The sequence below is a fragment of the Strix uralensis genome, chromosome 9 (genome assembly GCF_047716275.1).
Source record: "Strix uralensis isolate ZFMK-TIS-50842 chromosome 9, bStrUra1, whole genome shotgun sequence".
In the NCBI taxonomy this organism is placed as follows: Eukaryota; Metazoa; Chordata; class Aves; order Strigiformes; family Strigidae; genus Strix; species Strix uralensis.
Window position 1 is genome coordinate 11,314,212 of NC_133980.1, and position 24,257 is coordinate 11,338,468.

A 24,257-nucleotide genomic window follows, 5' to 3' on the forward strand; every position below is an offset into this window, starting at 1 on the left:
GGTCTGGGGGTCCCTCCTAACATGCTTCAGTATTGGCCTGGCCCTCAGAAGGGGATCAGCCGCATACAGTCCTCGGCACTGAAAGCATGCCCTCAGCTGAATCCCTCCTCTGCTGCCAGTCACAGCGCTGCGGTCCCTCTTGCCTGGGACAGCTCACACAGCACTGCTGCCTGCTCAGTTTTCAGTGAGAGAAAACTGTGTAATAACCCCTGCATTCAAAACCAGCAAAACAGGCTGAGATATTTCCCCAGGGAGGTCCTAGCAGGATGGCAGCAGGAGGGCAGTGGAGAGCCCCGAGCCTGGCAGCAGGCGGGCCCTCACCAGCACTGGGTGCTGCAGGACCTGGTGCTCACTGCCCTGCCCCACTGTCACGCTTCTGCCCCTCTCCACGTCAGGCGTTCACAGGCCCTGCTCTGTCACCTCACCAGCCTCTCTTGGATTCTTGTGGTCCCTTGCTCCCCATAAACTGACCCACTGTGACACTGTGCTCTGGTCCTTGTTGCTCTCATCTGCTACCAACTCCGCACCTACCTACTGACTGGCCAGCCAGAGACATAAGGAGCTGACACACAGTTCAGCTGTGATCCAAGAAAAAAACACAGGGCACTTGCATTCCCACCTCCAAGGCAGGGCCCTTCCCCAGGGTGGAAGGTGGCACACACACTTATCAGCCCAAGGCACACAGTATGGCCTTTCCATCCTGGTGACGGGGGAAATTAAGGGAGGCACAACTCAATAACAGACCTACAGTACCATCCCAGTGTCATGGACAGTCTGTACAGCCCCTGTGGCAGTGCTGAGGGGTCTCTGATGGGTTGTGAGTAAGAGAAAAGTGTAATATGCAACACGCAACATCCTTTTTAATCGGTTGAACTGCAGGTTCAGGACTGACTTAGTAGAAAACAGCTCTCCTCTGTCTCCTGAAGGACTCTGCAGCATTGGGTATTCCCTGAAATTTGCCTTACCAGTTAAAATGTTCAGGCATTGCTTACATGATGCCATCTGCAGCCAGTAACTTGTGACTGAGCCCTTGCTGTGCCGCACCTTGTGGCTGAGTTGCTTGACCTTAGCTAGTGGTTTGGGAAGCAGCAGCAAGGATGGACACAGTGAGAAAATAGAAATGAGCTGCTCTAGGGAAATAAATCATCCCCATCCTTTTCAAAAATAGGTATCCGCATACCCTTGGGAATCCTGTTGCCTTGGCAAAAAAGCTAACCCCGGAACAAAAGCTCCCAGATGGTTTCAGCCCAGGGGTTACAGCTTGAGGAATGATCCAAGAGGTGGATTTGTCATTGCCTGAGGGCAGGACAGCATCTTCCTTCCTGCCTACATAGCACTAAGTGCATAAACAGCACCAGAAATCAGGTCTGATCCAGCCTGCACAGCCACTGTCCATGTCAAGACCAGGCACATAGAGCTCGACAGGAGAATCAGCAGATTATCTGGCTAATTACATCCTGTTCTCTCTAAATGAGGTGAGTTTCCAAGACGTTGCCCTGGTAAATTGGCAGGAGCAGGGGAAGACAAATCAAGGTAATTGCTAATGAAATGAACTCAAAATCAGCCTGATAAATATTCCTCAGGCTTTGCAGACACATTTCCCTTCGGTTTCACGGGGGACTTTCAGGCTGGTAGCACTCAGGACAAACATTTTCTAAAAGCAATTCAGGAGAGCTTTTAAAATTGAAATTAGCTCATGAAAATTGAAATGAGACTGAACTGGGTTAGACTGGAGGTCCATCAAGCCCAGTATACCACACTGGCTGGGCAGGGGAGTGGGAAGACCCATAGACTGCTTTCTGGGGCATCCTCCCAGTCCCTGCTCCTGCATTTTTAATCCTTCTCTCTTTTCTGTTTGTTGTCTTCTCTGAGCACTCGGTTGCTCCCTGGCTTTTCCCTCTGTGTAGGTGATGGCCCATAAGGCATTGCTAAGCCTTGGCAGGCAACTCCAGATTTGGTCCTATTTTAGACAGCTTTGGGGCTCCACATTCATCAGGGCTGAATGAGACCTGTGTCAGGGGATCCCCAGGGTGGTAAGACTCGCAATGAGGAGGATCACAGGAGGTCTGTGTGGAGGAACCATGTACCTAGCATGAGGCTAATTTCTCCTCACATGTCCCACCTGGTGGCCAGCAGCTCTGATGCTCCTGGAGCACCCTTGGGTGCCTCAGCAGAGCTGTGGGATGTGTGTCATCTCAACCCCAGGTCAGAGATGCAATTAGTGCCTAAATTCAGCTCTTCCTGGCCCATGCCACGCTGGCAGGGACCCTGGTTTGGTTGGGACTATCCCCACACAGTGTCAGAGGTGACAGAGGCAGGCCATGAACCCTGGCACAGGGTGTCTGGGATCAGGGGGCTGTCTTGAGCTTACCCAGGATGGCTGATGCTCACTTGCCAGATGAAGAGAGGGATCTGGTTGCCCCAAACACCCTTGGAGGAGCTCCTGCCCCTGGGAGAAGGGGTAGGCAACAGCCAGGACATGCCTATGTTGTCCAGCCCTGCTGCACGCCTGAACAGCTGTGCCTGACACAAGGTTTACCTGAGCACCGGACCAAGTCCTGCAGGTGAAAAGAAAACTGACACAAGCAAGTCAGCAAACATGAAAGCTAGACAGACTCTGCATCCTGACCCTTCCACCTCTCTCCCCCCCCATGCCCTGGTCTCCAGACAAGCTGATAGCAGGGACACTGACTATTCTTCTGCTCTTTGCTCATTTGGGCCTCTCCCGTGCTCTCGGCAGAGGGTTTCCGCCAGATGAACTGCTGGGCTTCCTCTGCTCTTGGCATCCTGTGGCTCCTGGGCTGGCAGCCTTGAGAAGGGGAGACAAAGGCATGAGACCACCCTGTCTGTGTCCCCCTGGGTTTCCACCTGCCCTGGAGTACCGCTCTCAGAGCTCCCTGGTGGCCCTTTCCACCAGTGAGATGCTGGGCACAGCATCATTCACCTGCTAACAGGGAGGATGCATTACTGCTGCCTGAGCTCTGGGCTGCCACAGCTCCCTCTGGCTCAGCTGCCCTGTGTTTTGTGTCGTCCCCGTGACAGATGCGATGTGCAATGAGACAGACGGCTGCTGCACCAGCACCTTCCCAGCTGCCAAAATATGGAGATGGGGCTAGGGGTTCCCATTACAAGGAGCAGAGCATTTGTGGTGAGCAGAATGCAGCAGGGGGGTGCTGCTGGTGGATGCTCATCCCGTGCTGCTGGGTACCACAGAGGTACGCCAAGCTAGGCAGGTTCCCCACGGGTGACACAGGTCTCCCTGGAGGGGCAAGAGACAGCAGAAGTGCCTCACTGCTTAGAGAAGGGGCGTCCATGTGACAGTCTGTCTGCCACTGACCAGTCCTGCCTGGAGCTCAGGAACCTGAAATGAGGGGAAAGGCAAGGAAAGCACATCTAAGTCCTAGAGTAAACTTCTCTCTAATTTACTTCTTCCCTGGGGCTTTTCCTGGTCCCAGGCTCTCCCCTCAGACACAGACTGGGCTGTAGGCTATATCGCCCTGGATATTTTAGCTGAGTTTCCAGCCCTTTACAAGTCTTGCTCCAGTTTCTCACCCATGCAATGGTTTTGCTCTCTCCCCATGGCCTCAGCAAGCAACAGCTACTTCCAGACTCCATAGGTAGCTCTTGGATGAAGTCTGTGTGATGGGATGCATCTTTCAGGGCACTGCTTCCATCATCCCTCACCAGCTGCTCTCCTGAGGAGAAACACCAGCCCCAGAGTGATGGTGCTCACATCCAGCTAACAGACATGGTCTTGCCCAGATAACCACGGTGCAGATGAAGGGGTATGGGTGTGCTGCTCTTATGCTATTGCTGCTCACACTCTGGCTCCATTCTTTGCTGATTCATCTCTCTAGTCACTCTCAGAGACTGATGAAGCTTTAAGCATGGCAGGCACAGGCTCCTCAGTCAGCTCAGGGAGGACAACCTGCCCCGGGGCGTCATCAGCAGCCATCTGAGCTTGACATGTGCTCCAGCCCCAGGACGGCAGGCCCTGGAGGCAACCACCCTGCATGACCCAGAAGCCACTCAAGTCTGAGGAACAAAACACATTTCCCATCAGAGACAGTGCTGGAGCAGTCATGGGAACCAGCGCTCCCAGTCACGCGGGGAACTGCCTGAGCATAAACACCCAGGAGATCACTTTCTCCCTGAGCAAGGCTCGTGAGTCTGCAAACTTCCCCTGCCCTTTCTATGTTCCTTACTCACATACAACTTTTTGCACCACTGCTACACAGGTAAGACCTCCTTCCCTGGGGTCCCTGGCCTTCAAAGCCTATATTAGTCCAGGGTTTACTCCTGTTTGGCTCTGCACTGAGCCTTGTGAAATGAGGTAGCAGCCCATGAGCAGATCCTTTCTCCCCGTTCAGTGGTGCACAAGTAGGGAGGTAGCAGAGCTGCCCCGTGTTTTCCCAGCTAACCCTTTTCTAGCTCTGATCCATGTAGATTCCTATAGCAGGAGAAGCTGGGAACAGCCCTTCCCAGGCTGTAAGGGTAGCCCAGAGAGGCTCGCACTTCAGTAATAAACAGCGTCTGCTAGGAAGGGATCCGTGGGCTGAGCCAGAGAGAAAAAGACGTCTCCTTTGGAAGGACAAAGGGCTCAGCAAGTCGTGGGGCTGTGTAACTGCAACCTTGGGACTGTGGGGATGGGCAGGGAAGTGCCATGCTGCAGAGGGTTACAGGGGCAGGACCTGATGTTACCTGCATTGTGAGAAAGGAACCCACAGTGCCAAGTCAGGGCTGCCCAGAGCACAGAGGGAATTTCCTGGCTGTAAACAGCCTGGGAAAATACCCAGGAGAAGGATGGCTGGCCCTTTCCTGACCCAGAGCCTCATTCTGAGAGCTCCCTAGCTGGCTCCAGCCCATGCCTCTGCTCCCTCCCACCCGGGGGCCTTGCCACCAACACAGAGCAGCCACCAGCAGGAATTGTTGCTCTGTTCCTGCTCCCTTGCCCCGAGAGGGGGCTGCTCCCCTCTCCTGTGCAAGGGCAGAGGACAGAGTTATTTCTCATCCCTCATCTTGTCCAGGAGAGGAAAAGGGCTCTTGCAGCATCCCCTGCCGGAGCAGTCCCAGCTCTGCCTGGAGGAGATGCTGAAGGAGGAGTTGTCCATCTCGCTGCCTTCTCCCTGCTGCCAGCACCAGATGCATCATTTCAGGGAGGAGGCAGCCCTGCTTCCCACCACCTGATCTGCCAGAAGCAGGGGAAGCTTTGATCAAGGCACAGCTATCTGGACTCCGATCACTGCCTTTCCTGCAAGGGCCCTGCTCAGAGGAGAGGACACATTTCCTTTAACCCTTCCTTGCCTGCGAGCCTGGAGCTCCACAGGAAAGGCACATTTACCAGAGCTGTCAGCCCAAGAGGCTTCACATTTCCAGGGATGGCTGGGAACTGAGTGATACTCAGTAGCTGTGTCATTTCAAGGATCCATTCAGTTGCTCATGCACCCAGAGTTTTTAGAAAAGCTTTTGTGTTGGGGCTGCCTTAAGATCTAATTATTAAAGAGAGAGAAGGGGAACTTTCTCAGGGGAACTCAGCAGCCCCCTTCCATCACATCAAAGCCGGTGAGAGATCACGTTATCTTGACAGATGTTGTACACTACAGATCTGGTTACTGAACTTATGTTTCCCATGGACCCATTCCAACACTTCTCTTAATTTGTCAGGGATATATTTCAAACTGTACTATGCACATGGTTGCAGAAAAGTAGAAGGAAGTAGCTGATTAATGACCTTTTTCCTGGTAGTGTAGATGTGCTGGTTCCAGCTGTAGTAGATACCAAAGAAAAGGTAATATACTGGAAACCAGAAAAAAAATGAAGTCTCTTGGATTAGAGGTTCCTTTTTCTCTTTCTTCCAAGTCAAAGCAATTAATAATGCAATGTGGTAAGCCATGTGATGAGGCTCTATACCTAAGATTGCTGAGGAATTCATCGTCACAGTTCTCCCACCACTTTTCTGTCACATCAGTGGGAGTTTTAGGCGCAGGCAGTTGAGATACCTTGTCTCCAGGAGCAGCTTCCCAGTCTCCACCTGTCTGCAGCACTCTCCTTTGAGTGCTGGCTTGGGTGCCCTAAACAGATATATTATTTCTACTTCTTTTCATCCTTTTGAAACCAACCACAGTCTGAAGCACTGATGACACCACCAATCATAAGGTTTGATACCTGCCACCTGTAGTTATCAAATTTGTTTCTTGCTTGATGCAGTCACCTGAGATGAAGTTAAATTATTAGCTCCACGGGGTAGGAATACATTGAGTCCTCACCACTCAGACAGCTCCTGACCCAGCCAGGCGTGATGCACGCTGTCAGAGCTGGGCTGGGGTGCCTCTGGGGCTGTCTGTCCCCATCATAGGGCCACTACTTCCAAAGAGGGACTCCAGGCATGGCTGCAGTGCCAGTACTATATATGGAAATAAACACTCTTAGCAGGATGGTAATATTCAGCTTTGATCCTTGGGCCTTAGAGATAACCCGACAGCTCTGATCCATGCAGTGCAGATACACAAACAACCTCTTGGGTAGAGGCATGTGTAAAGACCTGGCTTGGACTTTGAAGGGGTGTCTGCAATGACGTAAAGTGCAAAGCAGGGCAAAGGTAAGACCAAAGACTGTAGTAACTCGGCACTGATGCAAGAGAAGAGTCCAGAGCATGCAGCTCTAAATGCACAGGCAGGGCTCAACTCTACACTCCCCCCCCGCCCCCCGCAGCTGGATGATAGAGGGGTCATCCCTGCACAGAGACATCACCCAGACCTACTCTCACCTATAGGTGACGCAGGTGTTCAGCTAGAAACTTGATCTAAATTGTATCTCTGCCTGCAATCATAGGACATCAGTGTGATCTGATAAACGCCTGCAGTAAAATGTGTTTTAAACCATCTCTGTGTATTCCTCTGTGCAAACCACTGCAAACACACTGAGGAAACAGAAGAGCGACAAACCAACATTGAAGGTTGGACTTAACTCCTATCAGACTGAAGCCGTATCAAGTGCACTGCAGGGAGCAGGCCCCGGCTTTTTAAAGACAGAGGAGGCAGCAATAGGATTCACAAAGGCTGTGCAGTGCTTGAGCTCATTTCTCTCACCCACGTGAAGAGCTGCTGTATTTTCAAAGCAGGAACAGCTGGTGATTGATGCTACATGTGCCTCACTCCAACAAGGAGCTGGGGCTGAGCCGGGTATTTTCCATTAGTTCAAACTGGTTCAATCTTTTGTCTTTAAGAGGAAGCCAGGTGCTGCTCACTGATGGGGAGGATCTTTTGCACAGCAGTGGTTTGAGACCTTGCTCGGCTTTCCATACAGCGACTCTCCTTTGCCTCTGTCACATGGTTTCCAGCAGTGATGCATTTTTTAGGAGGAGGAACTGAGCCACGAGTTGGAGATGTGACACAGTTGTGGTCACAGAACAAGCTGGTGACCACCCTGGGAATTGAGCACTGCTCCCACCCTGTAACCATGTGCTGGAGGAGGTGGTGCTGATGCTTCTAGTCTTTACAACCCCCAGCCCCCATGTGCTGCACACCCAGTGCTGGGGAGGGGCGTGGGGGGTCTGGAGGTTGGGCCATTCTTTGGTTATCAGTATTAGGCTGGGTTTGTTATTCTAAGTGTTGTGGAGCTGTGATTTGTGTTAATCAGGCTGCAGACCCTAAAGCTACTTCCCACTTCTCAAGCACCAGCCTCATCTCTGCAGCCCCATGCTGGGAAGATTCCTGTCCTCCAGTATCGTGATGAAGAGCAGCGTGTAGCAGCTGGAGTGCTTTGTTTCCAGTTGACCCACCTAAGCCATGATTACACATGGGGCTTTTCCTATTAGAGCCTCAGAAACACCTAGGGGACTCCCCCTTATCTGCAGAGCATGGGACAGGCATATGACATGGCTCTGTTTGGCAAAGACAAACCTGCTCCAGACATACGCTTTCCTGCTCGGGGATTTCTGTAGCCTTAACAAACAGCATCAATGTTTCAGACTGATCAGTGTTTCCTCTTGGAGTACATCTCATGCAAGCTTCACCTTGGCTAACCCAGGCTGTTGCCTAGGCTCTGTCCCAAACTTTTTGTTGTCCCACAACAGCAGTCCCCATGATCCCACAGGTTGATGCAATGAGAGGAGATACAAGCGAGTGCCACGGCCACCCAGACTGAGAACAATCCTTGCACGGTGGCTCTAGTCCATCACCTGGGGGCCAAGAGTCCCACAGGACACATGTGTTCACCTGCCATTCACTGTGCCAATCCCACACAGAGCCCTGGGCGGGGGGGAGGGGGGGTGTGTAGCAATGCACGGAGGGGAGCGTGGGGCTCCCAAGGTCATGGACACCTGGGTGTTGTGGTGGCATTGCAGCATGGCTCCTGGGGCTCAGGCAGAGCTTCCTGAGGAAGCAAAAGCAATTAGCTCAGCAAAACAAGATGCACACAGCAGGGTTGCCTCAGGAGCCCCCAGGAAAGCAGTCCTGCTCTTCCTGGGTGGAGAAAGCAGGAGACGACTGTCTCTGCTGCTTTCTCTCCCAGCAACAGAACAGAGCAAGTCTCCCCAAGCCCTGCTTATTGCCCACTACTGCCTTGAGTTCCCATCCCATTGCTGTCTGAACACAGAGCTGCTTGCCTTCCCCTGAGACCCCAGGTAGGAGTCTCCAAAAAACAGCTCCTTGCCCCTCTCACATGTGCAGCAGGGCTGGCCCCTGGGATCCAGCCTCCTGGGACCCAGGAATGCCCCAGCACCAGCTGCAGAAGCAAGGACAGAGAAATGTTAGACTTGCAGCTTCCCCTTTTTCCCTGTTTTCAGCTGCACAGAAACAGTCCCAGAGGCCCAACACTCTCTGACCTTGGCTGTCCTCATTTGCTTTTAAAACTGGCTGATTACACTGGCGACCTCCAAAACTGGCATCCCAACTGCCTTTTCTCCATCACATGGGACTCCAGGCACCACCAGGGGCTCCCAGTATTTTTAATTACTTTTCTCCTTTTTCTGAAGCCCTTTTTGTACATGATGCTTGCGGTGTTTCCAATGGGACAGAAAGCTCCTCTCCCTGCAGGTTGCTTGATGTGTGCTTGCTGAGGCTGGCTCATGCTTCCCATGTACCTTGGAGGGACGCTTGGGAACACGGGGGCAAATGCAGGCTGGTGGTTCCCCGGTAGCACGTGCTAGGCTGGAGGGCAGAGGATGCACTGCGAAAAAGCTCAAGAGCTTGAGAATACATGGGGAAACAGAGACCTTGACTCCAGTGGCAGTGGCAGTCCCTGCAGTGTTGCCTTCCTGACAGACGCGCTGCCAGGCACCGGGGAAACATCCCGTCTTCCCAGGAGCCTTCCTGGCACAGATGTGAGGTGTGTAATGACCAGCTGAGCTATCATCAACAAACATCTCCACAGAGGATGAGAGCAAGTGGTGAGAGAGCTAATGGCACCCACAAACTGTGTTCTGGGGGAGGAGAGAGCAGCAGCAGCAGGTGTCGGGTGTCACTGCTGTGCAGCATCAGCAAGACCTTGGATGGATGCTGACAGGGTCACTTCACAATGGATGTAAGAAATGGGGAGGGTTTGGGGGAACAGGAGGGATGACATGGCTACTGGCAAGCTCACCATCTGCCCCAAGATCAAAGAGCTGGTGCTTGACCATGCTTGATGTGCACCTCATGAACCAGGAGCTGCTCGGAGGAGCTGCAGCGTTGTGGGTGCTGGCAGGGAGAGCAGCAGGACGAAGCACTTTGCACACTTACACAGGGCTGTCACGGCTGCATCCACACATCGTTTTTTCATGGTACATCCTGATGGTACCCATCAAGTGGGCCACAGAAGCAGCCAGCTGTAAGAAAACCACATCCCGATACAAGCCAGCCGAGTGACCTTGCTGCTGTGTCTGGCTCTGCTGTTTCCACACGGCTGGAAGCAGTGACACCTTCACCTCAGTGAGCCTACAGCTCTGTGTTTGCAGAGGCAAAAGAGGAGTGGACAGAGTGTGCCCTGCCCTGGCAGTGGGCTGTGACCGTGTCCCGGGGAGCTGATAGGAAGGTCATGCTGCATCATGCCCTGCCCACCACCTCCAGGTTTTGTAAGGTTTAAACCAGTTCCCCGCCACAGCCTGCATCCAGAGTGGCTCTGGCCACGGCTGCTTGGCCAGCCCAAAACCAGCTCCACAAAACCAGCCTGAACTGAACACACCACTCTGACGTGGCCATTGCCCTCTCCTTATGCTCTGGCTTAGGGACAATCCCGGACTGCTCTCGGAGAGGAGTTAGAGGAGGTTCTCCCCACACACTTAGTGCTGCAGACTAACCAAAGCCATACTGCACATCTGCAGTCTATGGGTAATAGCTGAAATGAGGTAACTCCCAAAGCCAGAGTGGTATAGCTAGGATGCACCCCAGCCCATTAATGCTCATTCAGACACATCTCCAGCTTTTTTATTGTAGCGTTGTTTGTGTTGTTTGGCCTTTCCACTAACTTCGTCAAATAACCAGCCCTACAACACAGCCGAGGCTCAAGTCTGCTGTGCCTGTCAGAGCAGGCAGACTCCAGCTTGACCCATGCCGCAGATTTCTGTGGATTACTCATTAATTGTGGGTGTGGTGCAAACTGTAGGAACCACACAATTTACTACTGTGCATAGGTCTGCACCAGCTTCTGGTCTCTGGGCAGTGCTTTGCCCTTGAAATGATCTTGTCGCCCGAATCACCAGGTTTATAGAAGAAAGATCAAACAATCAGTCTAGAGATGAACTGCCTTGAACTGGTTTTCTGCACTGGATTACACTTTAAACATTGTAATATTTTTGAGAGCTTTTGGCTTTTCCCTGTAAGAAAAAAAACAGTTTTGAGTTAGTTGTTGCTAATTGTGTTGGGAGGGTATTATTTGTATCTCACTCTCCCAAAGCCCAAAGAAAGTAGCATATGAATAAGACCGCGTGCTTTTCCATGCTCTCTCCTCCCGACCTGAATGATGGCTTACAAACCAAATTTAATCTGTGTGATACAGCACAGTATTGCACCTTTTACTTCTGCACTCTGACAAGCGTAAATGCTGCAGAAATAGGGCAGGATGATCAAAACCTAAAAAAATATAAAATAACACTGAAAGGCATTCGTTGCAAAAGCATGGCTATTTGGAGAAGCTTTTGAGAAAAAGAGTAAAACACCGTTAGCTTGGCTAGGAAGGTTCGTCCTCCTACATGAACTGAAGGGAAAGTGATGGGTGGTACTGCTGTAGTCTGGAGCGGTATCACTGCCTTGAACAGCCTAGGAGCCTTATCCTCTGAACACCCACACTGCTAACAGTTTTGCACAAACATCAAGCAAGTATAACTTGTTTTCAGGAAAACTGAATGCACAGGTGTATTAAGATATTAATGAACTCCTTCTGCCTAAAACAGGTCAGGAGGAAAGGGATTCATCTTTTCTCTAGATCCAAACACATCACATCCCTCTTCTGTATTTTCCCCGGGGGAAGGGTGGTGAAATCACCGCTCCCTGCTGTGCTGTGTGAGCTGGCCTCCACTCTCCCCAGTTTCTGATCTGCAACACAGATTGTTCAGCACTGAAGCAACATAAAGCACATGGACTTGAATGTCTGAATGAGTCATTTGCAGAGAGGCAAGCACAATGAGACTGCAGTAATGGAAAGGTGGGAGCTCGGAGAGGGTCTGTGCTGCAAAGAAAGGCATCCCTGGGGTGTTGATTAGGTCTTGAACATCTCACAAGGTCCCGTGCCCCACATGCCTCAAAAATCAGAGCAGCCACATGGAAAATGCTGAGTTCCAGGAAATGGTTGGCTCATGGCACCGAGTCTTTCACACTCTGACCCTGCTAATCCCTTTCTGTGCAGCTACAACTGGGGTAGGGAGAGGGTTTTGGTACCAGGTCCATATGGGGAGGTTATTAGCTCCATGCTGAGGGTTTGGATGGAGCCAAGTAGGCACAAAACCCGTGTGGTGGTGTGTGCATAGTCTTGTGGACAAGCACCTGTGGTCCAGCAGGCAGAGAGATGCCCGGCGCGGCATAGGCAGGCGTGTCTAACCAGGTGTTGCTGCAGGCCGTTCGGAGGGCTGCTGTCACGAGCCTCCCCAGGCCCCACACATAGGAGCGGGATTTTTAGGAAGACTCAGGTGCTAGCAGCACTAAATATGTGCAGAGAATATATGCGACTCTTACAGTTCTTTGATGCAAGCCATGACCAAATCCATTAGATACTATAACTCCTCTTAAATTAAAAACAACCATACCCATTTCTTGCTACAACAAGTAATGAGCTATTATGCAACAATATTATTGCTGATTATTAACATCTTCGTTTGCAGGAAACTGGACTGTGGTTTTCATGTGACAAACCCAGCTCACTGATGTCCCAAAATAGTTTGGATGCTACTGAGATTTAAGGGGGGAATGGTTAAGCAAGTCACAGCTATCTCTGACAGCCCTGCTACAAGTACCACATTGGCTCCTGCCCTCCTCCCCATCTCCTCAATGGGATGTTAACTCTGGAGCCTAAGGATGATGGACTAAGAATGACTATTCTCAGTGATCTTCTTGTTGATGCTTTTGCCACAGATATTTTCCTCTTCCTCTTAAAGTGTGAAGGTGGATATAAGATACAAAGGAAAATGAGTGGCGATGTCTCTCCACTCTCCGGTTGTAGGCAACATGTACCTACCTGAGGCTTGTGTCAATCTGTCACACTGCCCACACAGGTTGGTGGCTCCTAAGAAAGAGAAATATGGCCCACCTGAGGCTAAATTATTGCTTTCCAGAGGTGTGACTTGCAGTAGGTGCAGTGCAACTGGAAATCTTTCGGTCTGCTCTGAGAGCTCAAAGTCCTGAACTAATAGGCTGTGTGTGGGAGGGAGACCTGGAAATGATGGACAATAAAAGATCAGACACTGCACGGGGATAGAGAATCAGGAATGCAGTCTCTCCAGACCTCACTATTTCTGGACTTGTTATAGTTTGCAGCACTGCAGGACATATTTGAGGTCATGGGACTTTTACTTGAGCTGTCCAATTAATTTCTGAGTTCTGCACTTCATGGCTGAGAGCTCTGGTCAGCGAGAGAGTAAAAAAGCACCAGCAACCATAACAACTGTCAGCATGCTCATCAGGAGAGACTGAACCCAGGAAACTCATGCTGAAAATGCAAGCCTCAGCAGCCAGGAACAAGCATCCCAGTGGGGAAGAGTGAGAAGAAGATGTCATCTGTGTATGAGGTACATAGGAAAGGAGATCTGGGGAGAGAGAGAAGAACAGCTCTTCACAGGGGTGTCCGGATTTGTGTCAAAGGAAGACGCCTCCTCATGTACCATCCACTCTGACCGAAGCACGTTGCGCTCCCCAGCCAGCTTTGCAGAGCCCACAAATTCGGAAGGAGGCACTGGGCAGGTGGCAAGCCTGATGTGACAGCTCTCTGCTCCTGTTAGCCTAAGACATCTCTTGGTATTCCACATATCTCCACAGACATCAGTCCAATCACATCTTGCTGCTTCTTTGGGGGATATTTTTTCCTTCAGGGCAAAGAGAAAAGCTGTTTTGTCCTAGCACCTCATTGCAATTTTTTGCCAGTAGTAAAATGGTGACTGCACCACCCCATTGCTCCCCCACCCGACCTGTGCAGCCAGCATCTTCTGGGCTTCTCAGGGGTTTGGATCCCATCGGCACACAAGTAACTCTCTGCTTCGCAGTCATGTGTGTAACAGGGTTTTGTGTGGCTGAGATTCTGGTCTTAATCGCAGTGCTATGAACACAAACTAGTGCTGCAATGCTCCTCAAGCTTTGAAGATCTCCTGAAAGGATGTCTCTTTGTTTCCGTCCAAGGTTCAGCTCAGTTACGTTGCCTGGGCAGCATGTGTTCCATATTCCCCAAGAGGCAGAAGCAGGTCCTCAGATCCTATGGGGGAAGATGTGGTAGGACAGTTGGATAAATGAAGATCATCACTCCCACAAACTGAGCCTTGGTTTTCCTGGTCAACCTGGAGATGCTCCATTATCAGCCTCAATGGCTCAAGTCAGTTTTTTTCAAGCGTTGCTTGAAATTTGTTGCTGATGTTTGTTTCAGGGTGTGGGGAAGCTGATACTGTACACCTCTAAGAAAACTATCAGGTATTGCTTCCTAGCCCACATGGTCTGGAGGCCTTGGCTTTGAAGCTGCTGCTGGCTCTTCGGTCTGGCTGTGCTTTTGTTGCTGCAGTCAGGGTTGATTATGGCAAAGCCCAGATCTTGAATCAGGGCAAGTTTTAATACTGTACAGGCCTTGTTTATGTAACAGCTGCCATCCCGCAGGGATGAATCCAGGGCTTGCAGCACTAAAAGCATTAGCTGCTGCCACTGGAGCTAAAGATGTAACTCCTCTGGTTGGTAGCACCAGTACATTTATATCCTTTAGAACAAACGCTGGAGGAGACTCGTGACATACTTAAAAGGGGGTTATGCCTACACAAGCATTTTCCTCCCACCATCATACTAAGGGAGTACGTACACTCTCAGGACCACAGGTGTGAAAACACTGCTGATGCTGCTGCCAGCCCATTGCCCAGAGCTAGTCTGAGTGGAGTGCACCCACCATTATTTACCAGCACAGTTTTCTACTAGCACTCCCTCCCTCCCTTTCACTCTCAGATCTGCTCCAGCACTGGAGAAATAGAGGACAGAACAAGTAGAGGCAGGGCCCTGAGTCCCTTGGCTTAAAAAACACTCTCCACTCAGCTTTCCTAACACATTTTGCAACCACTTCGACATAATGGAGGTTCATGTTCTTCTTTACCTCTAGGCACATGATGCAGATCCTTTGGGTTTCAACATGTCGTCAGCTCAAAAACAGCCAGCCACTTCTGAAAAGCAGCTCTGGTTACTTCCACAGCCCAGGAACCAAAGACACTCAAAACAATTTCAGGTCAACACTCTAAAATGCAATACAAGTGATTCACCTTGAAGCTTTAAAACAGTTTAATTCTCTCCGTCATTCATACTTGGTCCTTTATGTCTATGCTGTTTAATTACATTGCTCAGTAACTGCACATCTATTTACCCCTACATTCCAGTGTGTTTGATGCAGACAAAGGTCTGTTTAATGACTGTTCAGACTTACTCTAAATTGCCTCCTGGCTTCTGTCTTAAAATTCACCTTTTGCTGGGACATAGCATTTATAAAGCATGAAGTGCACCTTGCAGCTTCTTCCACAATAAAATCTCAGTCAAACCAATCTGAAATTGCATGATTGTGAGTCCTGGGGAACAGACTGCGGAAAAATGCAGCAGCCACGTGTGCTCTCGGCTGCCGTACCATGAGAAGGGCTCTGCTTCTGTGCATCTGTCTGTCGCTTCTCCTGTCCCAAAATGTTAGAGCACCTGCAACGGAGCTGATTCTCATTTTTGCCAGAAGTGGAGTCGGAGCTCTGCAGGATGTGTAACTGTAGGTGTCAGGGAGCTCTGAAGGGGTTCTCTGGTACCTTAAGGGTATCCTTGAATCGTTGCTTGTGTGGTGACAACTTTTACCTGTACTGCTGGCCTGGAAGAAATATTCTGGGTCCAGTTTTACTTCCAAATTCCTATCTCCCATCTTTACCTGAGTTTATTTCAGCTTTTCTATCAAATTGACTCTCACAAACATTCCTGAGAGGAGAGCAAGGACTGCGGTGCAAACAGGCACTTGTTATATAAACCACTTAAATGAGACATCAGCCAAATTTGGCTGGTGGAAAGAAGATGTCAGATGAGGACAGGGTATTTAAACACAGCAGGGGAGAAACTACAGCTCAGGGTTTCTTAAGGATATTTGCAGGCCTTTGTGAGAGGAAATGCAGCTGTGCCCATCTCCTCCTTCACTGACTTCCCCGAGGCTGGGGCTGGATCCCCTGTGCCAGGCTTGACTCAGGGAGCTGGGCTGGGGGAGCGGAGCTGTTGCTGCTCCTCCGCCACTGCCACACAGGGATGGATGCCCAGCCGCAGCCTCCCTCCCGCTGCTCCGTCCCTTTCCGTGGGCAAAGCTTGACTGGGAAAGCGCTGGGACAAGTTCACAGTCCCTTTAGCTGGCCTGAATCCCTTCAGAGGGGCACAGCAGGGGCTCCCCGTGCCTCCTGCCCCAAGCCCGGCTTGCTGCGAGGAGAGTCACGGGCCCGCGGCCGTGGCTGACGGTGGCAAGGCCGCTGCACACAGAAGCCAGCCCCTCAGCTGCAGTAAAGGTTAAACACAGATAACGACACAGCCGCGCTTTCCCCGGCCCAAAGGCTGTAAATAACCGGCAGCGAGTGACAGGCAGGTGCAAACCACCCGCCGGTAGAGAGGCGGGTGCAACCGAGGCCGAAGCGGGAGGCGCCCGCTCCTCCTGCTCTGGCCGCCGGCCCCCGCCAACCGGACAGCGCCCTGCGGCAGTGCCTGCGGCGGGACGGGGCCGGGGGGAGGAACCCAGATCACCCTCGTCCTCCCCGCAGCTGGGCGCCGGGTGCCCCGGCAGAGAGCGGGCTCCTTCGTCCCACCCCACAGGGGGCTGGGGGCGGGCGGCTCAGCCCGTCCTGCCCGCAGCAGCGCGGGGTGCGCGGCGCTGCCCGTCGCAGCGCGTTCGTGGCACCGCACTGCATTCGCGCTGCGGCCGGGGCGCGCGCCCCACCCCGGCGGCTCGCGCCGGTCGGCGACGAACGTTCCAGACCCCCCCCGCGCTGCGGCAGGAGCGGCGGGAAGGGAGCGAGCGGGGCGCGGCAGGGAGGGGATGTGGCCAAGCGGGGGTGGGGCGGGGCTGACCCGCGCGGGGCCTTCTGGGAAATGTAGTTCCTTGACCAGCAGCCTGTGGGCGGGCAGCGCAGCGGCGCGGACTACATTTCCCGTGGGGCGGCGGGAAGGAGAGGCCGCCGCAGCCCCCGCCCTCCTCCCCGCGCAGGCGCAGTGGGGACGCCGGAACCGCTATAAGGGATGTTGTTTAGCTTCACGGCCGCTGAGTGGGGAAGCCGCAGCGGGGGTAGTCGCCGGGCGGAGGTGAGCGGGGCCGCCCCGCCCGTTACCGGGGGCGGGTGGTGAGGTGGGGGTGGGAAGCCGCCCTTTGTGTGGGTGAGGGTCCGCCGCGCGGCTGCGGGAGGCGGCTTTGCCGCCTTTTTTCCTGTGAGGAGGCCGGTCGAGTAGTGTGTGTGTGTGTCCCCCACCCCTCAGTGATGGGGTCTGTGCGGTGCCCCCTCCCGCTGAGAGCCCGGGGTCGTGGCTGTCCGTCCTACCCCGGCTGGAGTGGGGGGATCCGTCCCAGAGCGGGGGGGGCTTCTCTTGTTTACGCCGGGGAGGGGGGGATTACCTTCCCCCCCCCCCCGAGTTGGTTGGGGGTGGCAGGTCGCGGAGGGGCGGCTCGCATCCCTGCTGCGGAGGGGTGGGAGCCGGCAGGGAGCAGCCCCGGGACCCCCTGCGCTGCAGCATCATCGCCCGGCGCTGGCATATACGGTCTCGGGGGGGGTGAGGGAGCAGCGCCGAGGCGCGGGGGGCTGCCGGTGGGCTGGGGCTGGCCGCTGGAGAGCGGCTGGAGGGCCGCGTTGGAGGCGGCTTGTGCCGGCAATGGGGGAAGGCGGCGGCTGCTGCAGGCGGCGGAGAGGTAGTAGCCCAGTGCGCCAAGCCAAACCTGCTGATGCAGGTTCTGACTAATGTAACTTAATGAGACTTCTTCCATCGTGTTAGTAAGGCAAGGGACAGAATGTAATAAAGCAGAGTTATGGAACAAAGTCTTGTAGTGGAAGGTGAAATTCTTCTCGGGACTCTGATTCTCCTTCTGACCTTACAGTGCAATTTGTTAGGTTGAGGGAGAACCTGCAGCACTGAAGATGTGACTCCTTCCTGTGCATGTTCATGCTTAATGATAGCTCAAGCCTATGGAGTAACTGAATAATGCTATAGAGAAGGAATATATTTTTCTCTAGAGTGTGTGTGGAAAGACTAGTTTTATCATTTGTTACCTCTAGAGAGATCAGTTTTGCAAAACTTTGCTCTGGTAAGTTGTTGGGTGTGTGCAACTTTAGACTCTAACAAAAGATTTCAGGGATTTGATCTTCTCAAGGTTTCAACTAAATACTGTGGTTATCATGTTTATCTGTCAGATTGCATAATCGTATTTCGGAGTTCTAAGGAAGTATGACAGCACTCCAGTGCATTGAGAATCATTGTACTATTTGGTTACCTCAGGGTATGTTTAAACTAGTTCAGGAGAAGTTAGTTTTGTGTGGGTTTCCAAAGTCACTTTATTACAGTCCTGTTGTAATAAAACTCTTTCACAATTGCTTTCTGATTTTTTTATTTAAAAAAATAAGCTTTAAAAATGACTAAAGGTAACTGGTGTGTTGGGCATAGCATATAATGAAGTGGAATTTAATTATTTTTCAGACATTTGAGGTGAAAATACACGTGTAAACCCTGGCGTTTACAGAAGATGAAAGACATCGACATAGGAAAAGAGTACATTATACCCAGTCCTGGGTATAGAAGTGTGAGGGAGAGAGCCAACTCGGTGCAGCATGAAGAGCAGGAAGGGTCAAAATTTCAGCATGCTAAACATAAGGTCAGTTTGTTTTTTCATTGTTTGTTTTGCAGTCTATGCTTATTAAATTACATGCAGCAGTAGCCCCTTTGCTGTGCCAACTCTGTATAGATTCACTGCATTGAAGGTCAATAAAGAATATTCCCTTTTGTGTGGAAAAGGTCATTCCAAGGGGTATCTTAGTAACAAGTCAGCACTTATTAAGCGTTTTTCATGTATTTAAAAGTGACTTTTTACTAATATTTGAATAAAATACTTTTTTCTAGTGTTCAGATCTTGATGTGAATCCAAGAAATGTTTTAAGCTTTTGTACTTAAGAGAATCATTACAACCAAGTAAGAACAGTGAAGAGCTCAGCACAAATCATGCACCATTCAGTGTTAGCAGCTGAAAAAACTCTTAATCATGCCATGTTTTTTGCAAGGATTAATTTTCTAAAGCAGATGTATAGCTTGCTCTAGTAACAAGACTTTTACTTTTTCCCCTCAGATGGAAGTAATTTGTATTGAATACTGTTTCATGTGCATCTGTGTATTTAACATGGTGAGGTGCTGTCATAATTAATTCTAGTTGAATTTGAGAGCTGGATATTGAAATAACCACTGGCTTAGAGCTTGCATGTCATTGTTCTGAGCTTCTAAGTTTTTAGAGCTTGTTTTCACTGAAGGAAGTGCATATACAAAATGGTATAGGGCAAAAAAAATGCTCAGATACATGGAAACCCTCACACTGGTGAAAGATACACTCTGAAACTAATAACCTTTGCCAGTTGAACATTAAAAATATTAGCTGCTCTGAATGCTAGCACTGAAATATTTTCTTGCATGTCCTGTTCTTAACCTTTCCTAAAATATTGATGTAGACCTTTCTGAAGCCAAACAAATAAAGTTAATACTGCCTATGTATTTTTTGCAATGACAAGGTGCTTGCAAATGTGTCGCTGGGCATTCCATATAGATTTCTGTGACAGCCCTTGCGTGAGAGGGTTGGAAATAGGGGAACTTGCTGTATTTGCATGAAAGAATTGTGAAGACTCTTTAAAAAGGCTTAAGTTTTGCTGCATTATACTGGACACTGAGATACTATGTACTTCAGATAAGGCTTACCTTGTTTTACTGGGGCTTAAAGGGTTTTGTCAGGTGTATGTGGGCTAAGAGTGCTGCACTGCTGGTTTTTTGAGCTTGGAGTGATCTGCTCTGCAGTAGGCTGAGTGCAGTTTGCGTTTGCAGGCCCTGCAGCTCCTAGTGTCCCTACAGGCTCTGTGACTCAGCAGACTATTGCTGACAGTGTTCAGAGGAAGGTGGAGTGTCTGATTGCATTAGAGCAGGCACTGATGCAGAACTAAGAGCCCTCTGGAGTCACAGTGCAGCTTCTTAACGGCATTTATTATGTTGATGTCATGGGCTTGCCATCCACTGTACACCGTCCAGTAGCAAATCTGCTCTGTCAAATGAGTGGTGACAACAGTGATGCCATTGGTGGGCAGCTTTGTTTCACGACCAGTGGCAGTGGAGTTAAGCAGTAATCATAGCATGGGATCTCTGCCTGTCGGTCTGCATCATCTAATCATGTTGATGCCTGGTTTAACTTCTCAGGACAAAATCCTTATTTTTATCTCTAAACCTTTTGAATGAATGAAATCAGTCAAACCAGCATATTTGTTTTTTCTGAAGGCTGAAAGTAAGCAAAGACCTGCACATCTGTACAGTGTGGCATTAAAATGTCTAACTCTGAGGCAGCTTCAGGTCAGCTTAACTCTGTTGCTGTAGTCTTGTTTACCCTTCCACCTCTACCATTTGATTTGCTGCCTATGACTACAGAGTCAGATAACTGATTGCAGAACAAGGTTTCTGTAAAATTTGTGAATACTGATGCAAGAAAATAGCTCACCCTAGTTCTTGCCTAGAACTTTATTTGGTTTTGTTTCTCCGAGTAGAGGAGTGAACCTAATTTATCTTGCTAATGCTAGTTCTGACAGGTTACCCATTCTCCTTGCTAGTCATCTTGTTTGGTATGCCAGGGTTGAGTTAATTTCTAGCTCAAATAACTGTACCCTTTTTGTTTTGCTAGCCTTATAGCTTGGATGTATACAATCCATAAATGCAAACAGCTCTGAACTTGTTGCTGCATGTTAGTGAGATTAAATCCTGTTTACTTGCAAAATATTGAGGCTAAGTGAAAGGAGCTATATTCGTAATACCTTATCTAAGCTACATGTTCATGTTTGTGTACCAGGCTGCTTCCTATCTAGTTGAAACAAGCTCTGGTTTCAGCAGTGTTCTTGGACTTATCACTTGGAATGCTTTATACTGTTGGTAACAGGGATAAGCAAAGACTTCTCTTTCATAAGGTTGAGCTTTGCCTGTTTGGTCAAGCATTTCCTTTCTGCCTGTAACGAAAGGGTAGTAGTAGCTGTAGCTCGGCTGTTAAGAAAACAGTGTTTCAAGGAGAGAGAAGGGACTTCCCTTTAACTATTTTATGAAACCTGGGACTGGGTCAGATGCCCAAGCTGCCTCATTGGGCACATGTTGGTACATGCTGGCACAGCTGGTAACAGATCACAGTGATGTGATGAGGAAGGGTAGGACCGCAGTAGTTCAGATAGAGGGCTTAAGCTGCAGTCACTTGGACAAGAGAGTCCAGCGTGCTATCAATAGATATTTTGGGACTCAAATTTCTTGCAGAAAACCTAGCTCAGGGTTTAAACTAGCTTGACCAGAAAATGACAAACCTGTAAGCATCATATGTATTGCAAGTAAGAAGCTGCAAGCAGGTTAAGGCTCTTATTTCACCACTAACTTCAGATCTTTGTGGAATGCAGGTTTGGAACTGTTTTGCAGCACAATTATACTCCATGAAGTAGACTTCTTGCTAACACATTGTATAGGTACCTTGTACCTAATAGAGCAAGGTAGAACTGTGTAGCTCCCTCTGAGGAGGATACAGGACATGCTGCCTCTGGTAGTCAAGGACCGTTGGTTAACGGCCAGTGATGGTGACCGCTTCTGGCAGGGCTAGAGGTATGTTTGATCAATAGCATGACTCATTGGTTTTCCTGTATTGCTGCATTTTTATACATCCTTCTTAACTTGAAGTGGACAAGACCAGTGGATTGCCTGATCAAGATCTTTATAGGTGAAAGACTTATTTTACTACTGAACCAAGGTCCCAAGAGCCTTTTTATATGTCTCTCTTCTTTGTTTTGCATGAAGGTTGTATTCAGTTTCGCTCTTTCTGTCCTGAAACCTCCATACTGGTGTTCAGGTTTCCTGCTGAAAGGATGCTGTAATAGCTGTTCATGAAAATAATGAAAAAGAACTTGCAATTCTTTGCTTTAGAAGCTTAAGTGCTGTTTGGTCACAGCCTGAAAGATCACTTCTTTGAAAGACAGAAGCTTTTCAAATAGGCTTCCTGGAATCATAATTGAAATCATGCTGCAATATAAGTAGGTCTAATCCAACATTTCCTGGTGCTTAATGGGAATGTTGCTATAGAAATTTGGACCACTGAAATAGGCACTCCGGGACTAAAATTCAAGGAACAGGTTTTTATTCAGCTTGTGAATGCATATATTCACCTCATGAATAAGTTTCTGCAGTGTGTTCTTATAACAATTGATTTTTAAGTCTTTGTTGGAGCCTTAATGTAGCTTACGAAATAGAGTGCTAACTACATGTTCCCAATGTGTAATACAATACTAATTGGGCTTATTGTATGTGGGGGCATGGCTCTTCTGAATGAAGGTAACTTGTAGGTGGACTTGCTGTCTAGCACTGCAGTCAGTAGTCTTCATCTGTAATAAGCTGGTATATTACCAGTGAATAAAAATTAAGGGATGTTTTGTAATACTGATTTATACTTACACCTTTAGAACTTTTTGTTCTCAGAATGCTTGTGTGCCCTTCAAGTTGTATCTGAAGTAATTATATTTGTTTTTTCTCATGAAGGTGGTATGTTCTGAGAAGGACAGATCCCACTGTGTCCGTGAAATATATTATAAAATGATGGATGAGGAAGAGAAGTAATTTGTTCTCAAATTTGGTTTTGGAATATGCTCTTCTCAAATGTAGATTTCATGTTTGTTTGGCACAGCAGGCAAGTATTTTGCTCCCCTACCCCATTATGTTCACAACAACAGAAGAGGATGTAGAAGCAGCTTGTTCTCATGATACACAATGCTTGTGAGAACTCAATTCTTGAAATTTGAGTCCCTGAGTTAACAATGCTAGGGCACTAATTTACAAATTGTACTCCAAGCTGTAATTGGTTCTGACTGGAATGTAGTGTTCAGGATTAGGTTCTTGCTGCTGAAGCATAATGACTGCATCTATGCCATCTGTGGTAAGCCTCCACTGCAGATTGCTGCATTTGAAGACACTGGGCAGTGTGGTACTGTAGTGATTGCTTTAAACATGCAGGGAAAAATGTGTTGCTAACTTTAGCTATCAGAAGCTCTACTAATTTTCCTGTCTTCACCTTGATTTCTTATTTTTCAGGTTTGTTTCTCACAGATTTTGCCAAAGACAGCAGAGAATGTGATCAGAACTTACTGGAGTTGATGTAAATCCTTCAAGCACTGATAACTTTGAAGTGATTTATCACTGACTGTTCAATAGTCAGATCAACTCTGCCTCTCAGCCTCTCTGGAGCATCTGAAGTGTCTGAACCAACTGTGCTGAACAACACATTCAAAAATAGGAATGTGAATGTAGCCTGGTGCTTTGGCACTACATGCTCAGAGCAGGCCTTCTAGACAGCTTAAGTATAAGCTTTAAGTTGTATCTGAAGCTGCTGGATGTCTCTGCATTTTTCCAGAAGATTCCATATTTGCATAACCAAGTAATCACAGAACTTTAGGAATCACAGCCCAAGTAGACTCTTAAGGCCTGTAGGTGTACTGAAACGGTATCTACACAGAAAGATGTTGCTTTATGCCTGGCTCAGACTGCAGCTAGAAGCTGCAGTAGTTTGAGCTGATGCCAGTGCTCACTGCATGAGAAGGTGAAACTGCAGTTTACTCCTTGATGAAGATAACTGGCAAAGTGCTAGATTCATTTTAATTGCCACCCAGCTGAGCATCTCATTGGTGTTTGACTGTGCTAGGAGAGATGTGCAAGAGTAGAGGAAATCTGGATGTGTGTGTTCATGTATTTCTGAAACTTGTAATTGTTGCCATCATGCTCTGTATGGCTACACTTAGCTTGAGGATCTCTTGTCTTTTAATAACAGACTACACACAAGTGCAGTTTTAGATACATTATTTTCTCAGATCATAACTGCATAGAAGATGTGGAGAATACTGAAGGTAGTGTTGCCATGAAACATAAAGCTGACATAGGCGCAGGTATATAACAAGAAATCTGAATTATTAGAATAATTTCAACCTGGAATTAGAATTTTGGCTTTTGCAGCGTAATGCAGTTGTGTATTCTGCTGCAGAATCTGACTGCAAGGAGATACTTATTTCCTGGGGCTGTTAAGATAAAATTGGAAACTAATCCTATTAAACTTTGTATTGTTGCTTGACTCTTCTATGAAGTAGGAAAGAAAACAGTTTGTCCAGGGCTCTTTGGAAGCCTTCTATAAAAGGCTATGCTAGGTGAGGCATGCTCCTCTATGGATCCTGCTTTGGTGTGTTCTTCCTCTGCTGTGAACAAACTGCTGCAGTGTAAGGGCACTGATGCAGGGAGCAGGTATGATACCTTATAAAATGAACCAATTCCTACTGACTAACAGACAGTAGATCAGATCTGTAAAGTATCTGTAACATCAGC

General features: G+C 49.1%; 1 protein-coding gene across 3 annotated transcripts in view; it reads left to right on the forward strand.

Moving 5' to 3' along the window:
- Window positions 1-16,859: 16,859 nt before the first annotated feature.
- Window positions 16,860-24,257, forward strand: part of ABCC5 (ATP binding cassette subfamily C member 5) — a 52,622-nt gene continuing 45,224 nt past the window's right edge. For all 3 annotated transcript variants that reach the window (XM_074878672.1, XM_074878674.1, XM_074878673.1), the window contains exons 1-2: window positions 16,860-16,949; window positions 18,330-18,504. In XM_074878672.1, the coding sequence (XP_074734773.1) occupies window positions 18,376-18,504 (129 nt within the window). In that variant the 5' untranslated portion in view covers window positions 16,860-16,949; window positions 18,330-18,375. The remainder of the gene's footprint in view (window positions 16,950-18,329; window positions 18,505-24,257) is intronic.